Raw genomic sequence first — 11636 nt, 5'->3', positions numbered from 1 at the left:
CGGAGACAGTGCAGCGACGTGCGCGCCCCCTATAAGGTACCCATCAACTTACTTTACTTCTGACATCCGGCGGACGCGCCCCGTTTTACGTTTAGGCCTAGATTCTGTTATTACAACGCGTTGTTCGCATTAATAATATTACATGCATTTAAATGATGCTTTTAAGTCTATAACTACATATAATTGAATTGGAGTGCTTGTCTGCCTTGCTAGGGTTGCTAATTTTTTTTTTTAATTTTGGTCTTAAATCTTTGTTTTAAATTTTTCTCGCGTTTGTTTTAGTCGATATTGACGGGATTTCAACGCTAAGTTATTTAATGTACAGGTATTAACTTTAAGCAACATTTTATTGTATGTTTTCTTAATTTCACGCTAACTAAGTAGTGATCACTTTTTTATATAAATGAGCGATCATTTTGTTTTTTTCATAATAATTGCCTATTGATAGTGTTATTTGAGTATCTAGTAATTGGTCTATTTACATTTGTTTGTTTATTTTTGTTTCCAATTAACACATAAAGTATTCATTATATTTGTAATTGCTTGTTATCTTGTTTGTGATTGAATTTAATTGATTTTAATTGTAGAAACTACTCAAATTGCAACTGTAAAAAATTCTGTAGTTCTAAGATATGGGATAATGATTTTCTGATACATATCTTCTACAACATTTCTACTGTATGCTATTTTAAAATTAATAAATTTAGTAGAAAAATATAGCCTATGTTATTCAGTAATAATGTCGTATACTAATAGTGAAAGATATTTTAAAATCAGTCGAGTATTTTTTGAGTTTACATAGAGCATCAAAAAATTTTTTTTCTTAACAAGTATATCTAGATACTAGCTGTTGCTCGAGACTTCGTCCACGTGAAATTAAAAAATAGATAAAAAACGTTTTTACTAGTGAATGAATTTTGAAAATCGGTCCAGTAGATTTTGAGTTATACACATATAAAATTACAAATCTTTCCTCTTTATAATATTAGTATCGATAACCGCAAATATCTTTGCGTCATCAGTTATTAAATATACATTTTAAACAACTATACGACAATCGACCACTTTCTAAAGATATACATCCATATAAAGGTCTAATAGAAATGCTAAAGCGAATAAAATTCAGATCAAACTACCGGATATGAAGCGTTACCAGCTATTTAACTCTACCTTTAGCATACAAATTTATCAATGTATAACAAATTAATTTAATATTTCAATGTCATGCTATATTCCAGGTCCGTTGGTTAGCGACGTGTGCAGCAGTCAAATGCGGCGGCCATTTTATTTCTTCTCACTTCCGTTTGAACAGGAAGGACTCGTACAGTTACTTTCGCGCCAATTGCATAACAATTGCCATCTTGCGGAAGGATGTTAACTAAAATGGCTCGCTGACCTGAATCTACTATGAATTTTTACTTATTCGATGACTGTAATACAATAACAAAACGGTAGTTTTGTACTTACGAATAGAATATTACTTTTGTTGTAAATTTTCGTCCATGACTCCGACGCGTGGAATTAAAAAACAACAAAAGTATATATACGAAATTTCATCGACATTCGTTCAGCCGTTTAGGCTACTATCTCTAACAAACATCCATCTAAACTTTCGAAATTATGTTATTAGTATGATGTTTTAATTAAATTCAGCGTAGGATTAGAAGCCTATAGAAAGTAAGCCTATCCCGCTTAGTACATTCCATTACAAAACCTATGAAAATCTGTTCAGACGTTTCGGAAACTCGGAAAGACTGGGTTTAATTGTAGTTGCCAACAGATAATTTAGAATAACTTTTTTAGTAGTTATAATTTATGTATAGATCCCACGAGTCCAACTATGTAATAAAAAAAATATTTACATCCAAACCATTGAATGCCACTACAAGACAAAAAAACCTAGTAAACAAACCTTAAACGCGAATACGTGTTAAAAACTGGCTTCTATAGTTCCCTCATCACCATACTATTACCAAGATACTTCTCAAAAGGGAAGGTAAACACTCAAGTATTATGCAACGGTGGCATCACTCCATTTGGGGCAACGCGGACCAATATAAGTCGTAGTGTACATAAACATCTTTAGCGTACCACTTAAGGTAAAGTAAGGGGCCTTACTGAGATGGTCGACTCTAAATATGTAATATAAGTGGGGTACGGTATCGCTTCGGGTAAGGTTCGTTGTGGATTGACTCCAAAATTATGGCTTGGAAGCGCTTAAGGGGATGCACGTGGTGTCTGATGTAGGGGTTTCCTTGTCGTGATGACTAGTCTAAAGTGACGTTTGTTTATTTATAAGAGAATGGGACAAATGAAACGTTAACGAGATCATCGACATTCGAACATACACAATACTAGATATGTTGCTGGCATTTTATTAAATAGGTCGCTTCTTAAAGTAGCCTAACTCTTCTGAAAAGACCGTTCCACAACACAGTTATGCAGGGTAGGAAATTTCGCGGGAATCTCACCGCTGAAGAATATCAGCCATTTTTTTTACCTCTTTAACAATCTACAGGTATAGAGTAAAGCACTATTCATAGTATATCAAATAAAGCTTTAAAACTCCAGTTTACTTGATATCTGCTTTATTGTTATAAAGAGAAAAGATTTGTATTTTTGTATTTTTTGAAATCACTCAAAAACTACCGGCCCGATTACAAAAATTCTTGAACCATTAAAAACCCTATGTTTTTAATACCACGCGGATGAAGTCGTAAGTAACAGCTAGTAGTTTAATAAGGTAATGAATGGTTAAATAAATATAAGTTTATTTTCACTATTCAAAATACCATCCACAGGCGGCAGTCTAAGTGGAATAAGTCACTAAGCTTACAAGTAAACTTTGAAAGCAATGTTTAAAACTAGAACCAGTCTAAGTAAACATTTACGTTACGAAATACAAAAAACAAAGTCCTTGTATGACGCAAGTCACTTAGCAAGATTTTTGTCAATTGTAACAAAGTTTGATGATCAATTCGCAGCACCAAATGTGTGTAGTTTGTTTGAGCGCACAATTTGGTGTCGCCAGATATGGTGCGCGCTTTTTGTGGCCACCCTCTAATTAGTCTGGGACTAATTTCCTCACATACGTAACTTGACATCGGATTGTTGTCGCGGGAAACTTTTCAATGTTACAGTGACATATGACGTCATCGGATGGCTCGCTTCGTCGACATCCCACGGAAAGAATCGCAATAAAAAGGAGATATATGAAAATCTTTAACATATTGGTATTCTTTACTAAAATTATTTTAAACTAAGCTAAGTTTGTTAATGTAATTTTTATTACCGTTTCCTAAGTTTATTTTTTTTAATTAACGTCAATAAATCGAATCAAATGCATTTTACCATGCGTCTTAACTATGTCAATACAGTGTGGTTTCTTGTTTCAATATTTTAGTCAAAACTGCTATGATGAATGAATTTTAGAGTAAAAATGAAAGCATAAATTAACAAATTGCATTAAGTTTGCACAGAGCATTCTGTCAGAAACAAAGTTCGTGTATATTCACACTAGTGTAGACCAACTAATTCTAGAGACTGTCATTGCCAAAACTCTATGTTTATTAGTGTTCTCGAATCAACGCCCTCTTTACTGCTGTACCCTTTTTGGGACGTTTACGATTTCACCGGCGTTAGGAAAATTTGCCATTTTTAGGGAAACTAGATGTTAACGGTTTATTGACGTGTAACGGTGTCTCTGAGTAGTATTGTCCTTTTAAATATAAATTAATTCACATTAATTCTGTATTTAGTAATGACGTGAACTAGTTTAAATGGTGGATTGGTGATTCACAATGAAAATATAGATTTATGGTTCTTTTAGATGGATGGATGTTAAAGTTTATAGCCTAAACTGCTAAACGGCTTTCGATGAAATTTGACATAGATGTAGAGGATAGTCTGGAAGAACACATAGGCTACTTGCATTTATTTTTTAGTTCCGCGCGGACGGAGTCGCGGGCTAAAACTAGTAGTTTATATTTTGTTGAATCGGTCAATTATGTAGTTTTTAATTTTATTTTATTTATTTTTTTATAGCAGTTTGTTGTTCTTTGTATTAATTTTTACATAAAATAAAAACTGAAGTTATAAAGTAGTGGAAAATCATGAGAACATTTGATCTTATATATTTATTGTCTACATCAAAATGTTTACTGCGAAAAACTTTTGCTATAACATTTTATAATCCTGACTAATAGGAATACACAAAAATATAAAAAACTTCAACGTTCATATAAGCAAATGGAGCGAAAATAACAATAAACGTGCATTGCCAGACAAACTTCGTCTATCTGCTTCTTTTGTTTGTGGTTAATAGTTGTAAAGACGACGTTGTCTATGGTCAACAAACGTCAGACTTTTTCTGATCTATCATAGATCTCATTCGTTTATCACAATAACATCTTCGCAAAACTTTGACAATAAAGATAAAAGATAGCTATTTGGTTATGTACCCTTCTTAAATCGATTTTTACGTCATATATTTCACTTGTCTTCTATTACAAATGCGAATGTTTTGATAGATGAATGTTTATTAGTTTGTTATCTAAACTGCTAGACGGATAATTTATAAAAGGCATACAGTAAAGGATAGTCTGGAAGAAAACTTAGGCTTCTTGCTTTTGTTTTTTTTAATTCCACGGGGACTGAGTCTCGGCCGAAAACCTAACATTGGCATACAAAATTGCAACAAAAAGCAAAAGTTAACTTGAAATTTTGCTAATATTATAAATGCGATAGTATATATGAATGGATGTTTGTTATTCATGTCCAGTATTGAAGACGGATCTAAATATAATTTATCACAGACATAGGACATTGGAACAACTCACAGGTTACAAAGATCACAAGGCTATTCATATACTGAAGAACCTCGATAAGTTAAAGTGCAAGGGAAACACAAAATATTTCAAGTTAGAGAGGTTTTAAGTTATCAAGGGTCTATGATGTAGAGGTTTTGGGCTCTGAAGGGAAGGGAAGATATTATTTTTAAAGTTATAGAGGTTTTTAAGTTATCGAGGTTTATTGTATCTAGAAAGATCCATGTTTTATTTTCATTGGTGACACAAGTCTTCGTAAATCTGGTCTCAGATTTATTGCTTTAAAGCTTTTTAAAACTTAAGTTTCGCTACACTTGTTTGACAAACATTAAGTATTTATTTGCGATTCCTTTTTGAGCTTTAAGCCTCAGGATATCCGTTAACCGGTCGATGAACTGTGTTTGTTTTCATCGAATCGCAGACCCTAAAATCTACCTTTTAAAGTAAACTGCGTGGTTGCGAGCTACCCACTGCTATTCGAACAGTTATTTAGCCTTTTTATTATCGGATTTATTAGGAGATTTTATTATCAGAGTTGTTTGATTGGTTTGTGGTTGTTTGACGTAATATTATGTGGTTTTATTTTAATATTCCTATTTGATTTAAATGATGTGTATAGTTTTTTAACGCTTCTGAATGATAATGACTTGATAAAAGGTATTTAAAGTAAAAAATTAAATTCAGTTGTAAAAATGGTATGAAAAGATAAAAATTTCACGTATGAAAATAAACAAGCGCTCACTGTATGTAATGTCTGTAGTGATTGTGAAATTATTTGAATAAAATTAAATTTTGAAACTCCATGCTTCTATTTCCAAATGTAACTGTAGTAGTTTTTGCAAATAATCTTTGGCCATCCCTGATCAATAAAAAGTCACTTTTTCATGCAGCAAGAACTTGTAGCGCCATCTATTGGTACAAAATCAAAGACTATACTTTTCCGATAAAAGTTTTTGTGTTGTTTAAAAGTTTAAATAGATGGCGCTATATCTTATTATTGAACAGAAAAATAAAATATATTTAGATTTAATTTCTATTATCGATTAACCATATAAAGTTCAATTTAAATAATATATGATGAAACTATATTTTCAGTATATTCTGGACAAGATTATTTGACGTGGAATCAAATTAATAACCTAACGCCCGTAGTTGATCGCAAACTCGGTCACGACCCGACGCAGGCCACATGTGTTATTTATTAGGTCTTTCACCTAGTGTCAGGGCTTTTAGGCAGCTCGTCTAGGTCATATATCGAACGGTTATATATTACCTGCCGAATCCGAAGCTTCATTGTATTAATTTAAGCTTTTAGTAGAAGCTTTTGTTAGCGAAACGACTAAAAGGATTGTATCTGAGCATTGCTAAGTACAATAAATTTTTTTTGCAAGTTACGATATCATGCAAACAATCAAATATTTATTGTATGTCAAGTGGATATAGTATTACTGAATCTTTATCTTGGTGTGTTGTTTCTGGTTACAACGCTTTATTATTTTTGTTAAAGCGCCTGTTTAAATATTTAAAGCAAATAATGTATTTTACAAATGTCATCATTATCATGATCAGGATTATCTGCCCACTGCTGGAGATAGGTCTTCCCCAATGCCTTCCACAAAATGCGGTACTCTGCCTTTAATAAGTATGTAAGGTAAGGATGTATTATTATTATCTTCTTAAAACATTAATTATTTTTAACGATTTAGGAAATACAATTAAAAAACGCTTCCTAAAAAGTTGAGAAGAATAAGTTAACATAGAATAATGGGTCAGAATATTCAGATTTTTATTCACATTCTGCTTACAATAAATTGCTATTCCCTACTTTCAGGCGTCATATTTGGGTACCGTCAGACTTTATTGTATTGTTACTCATTTTTATCTAGAAACTTAATTTCTAACTAACAATTATAGGAAACGGTAATAGAAAGTTTCATTTTCGTTGTATTTCTAACATTAATTCCGCGTAAAAGTTAACGTTACTGCTAGAATAGCAGACTATATAAATGTTACATATAATAATTATTAAAATCGATTCAGAACTAGTGACATGCATTTAATAACTAACGTAACGAGACATTTGACCAGTATTTGATGGTCTCCGTTCTTCGTTTTAATATTTGACTAGTTCTAACGTTTAGTTTACCTAAAGGTCTGGATATATTGGTGGTTTGAGTAATTCAAAGCAGTGGGTCGTAGAGGGTGGTTGTCTATGCATTATGTAGGGGGCAATCAATGGTAGGTGTTGGTCGATGATTGCTGGCCAAACTGTGAGGAATTATTGTTCAATGGTATAGAGTAGCTGTAAATTTATTTTGTTTAATTGAATCATTTAAGAACAAATTGAAAATCCCTTGTGGACTTTAATTTTTGCACTAAAAGTTAACTTTACGAGAATTTGCTATAATATAATGACAGGCGTTGAAATTATTCAGTATTTGACTTCAACAATTTATTAAATTTGAAATAAATTTCATAAAAAGAACTTTACTCTATGTAATAATTGAAACTAATTTCTCTTTATCGGACGAAGTAAATAAATATTTACGTACACTTAGTTCAAGCAGTCATTAAAGATAACAGAAAATCAATAAATACCCGACAGTAGTCTGTTCAAGTTCGTAAACAACATTACGAGTACATGGAAACAAAATAAGACTATATAACATAGATAATCAAAACTTTTGTAACTTTGCAAAGTAATAAACCTTAATCTTATCCATATTACTCATAAAGTTCGTAATTAATGTTCAGATATCTTCAATACTGATACTAGACTAGAATATTTCCTAACTCTAGATTTTCATTGCAGAAAATAATCTAATAATAATCTATCGCAAAACTGTTTAGTCGCGCGTTGATTCATATAAACTTATATGGAGGTGCGCTCACTACTCGATTTTTAGTTGTGCAACTAAACAGTTGAATTGGCTGCGAAACAATCGACAATCGCACAACAGTTGTGGGACAGTTTAGTCAAAATTGTGCGCCTGCTCTTCTTCTTTTTTTATAAAGGTCGTATATTATCTGAATACCTACGTGGGTCTACGATTCCAAACTGCTACAGTCTTGCTACGAATCCGTCTACGTGGGAATAAGAAATCTATCGGTAAATTATAATATTAAAAATTTGTTTATTCATTAAGTTTATTACTTTTAGGACACATTTTGGAATGTGCACTTTTAATTTTCTTTACAAATTGATTTATTACATTTCGTCTCCACACCTTTCTCTGTGATCGCCGGTAGGGTTGGTCTTTGCGTTCCAGTGCGCTAGTAATTTCTGTACAAGCATTGTTAGAGTCCTGAATGTGTGTGGCGTAATAAGTCTTGATACTTGAGAATAAAGCAATCAATCAACCTAAGTTTTCTACGTTGAACAATTAAAATTTTAATTATATAGATAAGATTTTAATTAAAACAGTTACGTCCAAAGATAACGGCAGGCAGGCCTCTTCCCTATCCCAACTTTTTTTTGATAAGGAAAGAATGGAAAAGGGAATATCTTTTATAAACCCTATTCTGGCCATTGATGAACGGCACTACTCTGCATACGTTAAACTCGCTGATTTCCATTCTTCGATTGTTTTCCAGCTTGTAATACAAAAAATATCAAGATGTTTGAATCGTGACATGACACTATCGACTACTGAAAGTAAATGTGAGCAGGTGAAAATAAAACATATGATATGAAAGCAATTGGATAGTGGTGAGCCGGAGCCGCGGCGCGCCGCATGTCTACCAGTGTTCAGTGCTGACTTTAACACTACATTTTGTTTTTCAATCAGTGTTGACAGTTCTTTGAAATATTGGATAGAATATTTGAAACATTTTGCACAATTATGTGTTAGTTCAAATTGTGTGTACGATTTTGTGATTTGTTAACAACCTTTAGCAGTTTCTATTATTTAAAAAGATATAGAAATTATTCTCTGTTCATTAATTTCGTGTTATTTAAAACTTTTGTCTTCATTATTCTCTAAGATAACTCAAATTAAATATGAATTTATCAAACGTATGACATTGATGTCGGCTGGAAGTTCTCACGAAATTTGCATTCACATTGCATAATTTACACTCAAGGCTACACGTAAATGGCCTATAATGTTTTTATTGACGTAACTATGTCACTAATGTAGTAAATACAAAAGTTGGAAGACATAATTTGAATTTAGAACTGAAATAGATTACAATTTCGAATATCGCGTTTTCTGTCATTTTTATTTTTAAAAACTATAGCTACGTTATAAACTGTCTGAAAACAAAACGCCGTTCGATAGATTAAAAAGTACAACCATAAAACCTTGCAAACAAATTGTAAGCGCGAACTCATCTCTCGTAAACAAGGGGAACAGGATGGATAGCGGGCAATATTTTCTGAGTAATCTACAGCTCCAATCATTCAAATGCGGAAAAAACGGCCGTTTCTATTACGTCACAGATTTACAATCTCTTTTTGACATTCAATCTAGTTCAGTCATTTTTATAAAGATAGATAGTTTAGTAATTTAGAAAAGAAAACAGTGTAAATTCTTGACACATTCATGCCTGGGAATGAAATGCATAAACAAACCCTATACTTCTATTTACAGGCCAAAATGCTGGACATCTCGTTATTTATAAATGAAACTATTAACTGGAACCATTAACGTATCCAATAACTATAATCCTTTCATCTAAAAATTTCAACTGAAGTTTGTGAACAGTGTGTATTGTGTGGGACAATGGGTTGCGGATCGTCAGGTCAGGTTATATCAAGTCAGGACACCGACAAGAATGGCGAAGCTAAAAGCAATGGGAAACAGGTCAATGGTCACCATGACAACGACCTGCCGACTGTCGTGCTACCCGACACGCCCGTCAAACCTAAACCACGTAAGTGAAACTATGAGATTTCTGTGAATAGTTATAGAATAGTGAAACTAACGTATGTTTGTTTTACGGCTGTTTGTTTTACCTCCCCAACCCTACATATGTGAAGAACAAAACCTTACTAATGCTCGGTTTCCCAACTACATTTAACCATCCAGTGTTTTAAGATCTTTAAATTAATGAAATGCGTTTCTGAAGCAGGTAATGAATTACTAAGTAAATGTAATATAAATGGAAATTTCAGCACCAGCAGCAGTAAAATTTGCTTTTTAAATAGTGAGTTACATTTCTAAAATATTTTTCATAACCAGCGGTAGCATACGAGATCCCTCTAGAAGAGTTCAGTGGTGGTCGACCAATGGCATCGCCCCCTCCCCACTTACAGCGCCTTCTGCAGCCCCCCAGTGCAGATATCACATTGCCACGCATTGAGGAGAAGCTCGCTGAAGCGGAGCAGAGAAGATTAACGGTGAAGAATTTGGTTTATTTTTTTTATAACATAAGGTGGCAAACGAGCAAGCGGCGACCTGAAATCGCCAAAATGGCGAAGCGACCGCTGCCCATAGACATCCGCAATTGCAGATGCGTTGCCTACCCTTGTCCGACGGAGGAGGAGACGCACATAAAGAGGATATTCCCCTTCCTATGCATCTCCTCCATTGTCAAATCCACTTCCTCTTCCCAACCTCTCCTTATAATAAAAGAGTGGTAAAAAGAAAGGGACTTAAATTAGGCCTCCGGCACCACACTCATCAGACGAAACACGGAATTACTTCGATTTGACGCCTGTCTTCAGTGTGGTCGTGGTATTACACCGGGCGTGCTGGCCCATTCGTGCTAAGATGTTAAAGCGGGCACTACCACTGTTTATTCTCCACTGACTGACTTTACACCCGTGTAATTTAAAAAAATATTTAGCCTATGCTATAAACAGACAACGTAGCTTTTCAATGGTAAAATAATTTTTAAAATCGGCCCAGCAGTTTTTGAGTTATTTCAATACATATAAAAACTTAAAATCGACGACAAAATCGACGAAACATGGCCAGAGTCGAGGGGTTAGATGATAAGTGGAAATAGACCTTAAGGGACCATTTTCGATGTGTTTAAAAAGATGTTTTTTTATCGTAGATACTCCAACAACGAGCGGCTTCTGCACAAAAACGTATACAGAAGACAATAAGGTCACCTGATAATGGTAACTTCGGTATTTTACAGGTAAATAATATTCCAATAGTTCTTGTAGTTTATTCGGCAGAATACTGAAACGAATGTTAAACACTTTATAAGACATGTTTCATGTAAATGTTTATTTAAATGTCGTTTCAGTGGCCCGTAAATGTAATTCTTTTTATTTCCAGAATACAGAAGGAAAACATACATCGAACCCCTTACCCATCCCACCCGAGCCAGGGGTCTGTGAAGATAGGATTATGTGATGAAATTAACCATTAAAATTTTGTAGTAAAATTAAATCTGTTTTATTTGGGGGTCTGGACTTAAGTAAGAGCGTCGGTGGCTCAGTAGTTTAACCACTTGACTCGTAATCTACAGGTCTTGGGTTCAAATCCCGTCATGTATCAATGGTTTTCCAATTTTTTCGAATCATATGTACATAATTTACCCGACGTTCTTACGGTGAAGACAAACATCGTGACGCCTGCACATATCGGGAAGAGATTCAAAGATATGTGTGAAGTCAACCCGCAGTGGGCCCGCGTGGTTGACTATGACCTAGTCACCCTAACTTAGGGTAGGCTCCGAGCCCCTCAGTGAGGACGTATAGTGAGCTGGTGATGATAAGACTTAAATATGTTTTGTAATAGTTTCTATTGTGTTATGCGATGTTTAAATCGCATAAGTGCAGTATAAAGCCTTACAGAAACCTCCGCTCTGACAACGGATTATCTAAAGACAAAGCCTTGTATTTGACGTGCA

General features: G+C 33.9%; 1 protein-coding gene across 3 annotated transcripts; it reads left to right on the top strand.

The window, feature by feature from the left end:
- On the top strand, positions 1–11173 carry LOC106105723. 3 transcript variants are annotated; one of them, XM_013286153.1, is made up of 5 exons: positions 1–36; positions 9419–9701; positions 10010–10167; positions 10830–10916; positions 11060–11173. In XM_013286153.1, exons 2-5 carry the CDS (start codon positions 9551–9553, stop codon positions 11135–11137), a joined length of 474 nt encoding a protein of 157 aa, XP_013141607.1. In that variant the 5' UTR covers positions 1–36; positions 9419–9550; the 3' UTR covers positions 11138–11173. The 3 variants fall into 3 exon arrangements, 2 of the variants coding, with proteins under 2 accessions (XP_013141607.1, XP_013141606.1); XM_013286152.1 differs by lacking the exon at positions 1–36 and having other exon boundaries at positions 9373–9701; XR_001225753.1 differs by lacking the exons at positions 1–36; positions 9419–9701; positions 10010–10167 and adding an exon at positions 10505–10595.
- Positions 11174–11636: the final 463 nt, after the last annotated feature.

The sequence above is a fragment of the Papilio polytes genome, unplaced genomic scaffold (assembly GCF_000836215.1).
Source record: "Papilio polytes unplaced genomic scaffold, Ppol_1.0 DF822733.1, whole genome shotgun sequence".
NCBI classification, from domain to species: domain Eukaryota; kingdom Metazoa; phylum Arthropoda; class Insecta; order Lepidoptera; family Papilionidae; genus Papilio; species Papilio polytes.
This window is presented reverse-complemented; position numbering and strand designations above follow the sequence as displayed.

What these genes read in the sequence shown, in the direction of transcription:
- LOC106105723 (XM_013286153.1), top strand. Translation starts at nt 9,551, where the DNA reads ATGGGTTGCGGATCGTCAGGTCAGGTTATATCAAGTCAGGACACCGAC. An exon ending in CGGAGCAGAGAAGATTAACG is followed by an intron (nt 10,168 to 10,829) that starts GTGAAGAATTTG and finishes TTTTTATCGTAG; the next exon opens with ATACTCCAACAACGAGCGGC. An exon ending in GTAACTTCGGTATTTTACAG is followed by an intron (nt 10,917 to 11,059) that starts GTAAATAATATT and finishes TTTTATTTCCAG; the next exon opens with AATACAGAAGGAAAACATAC.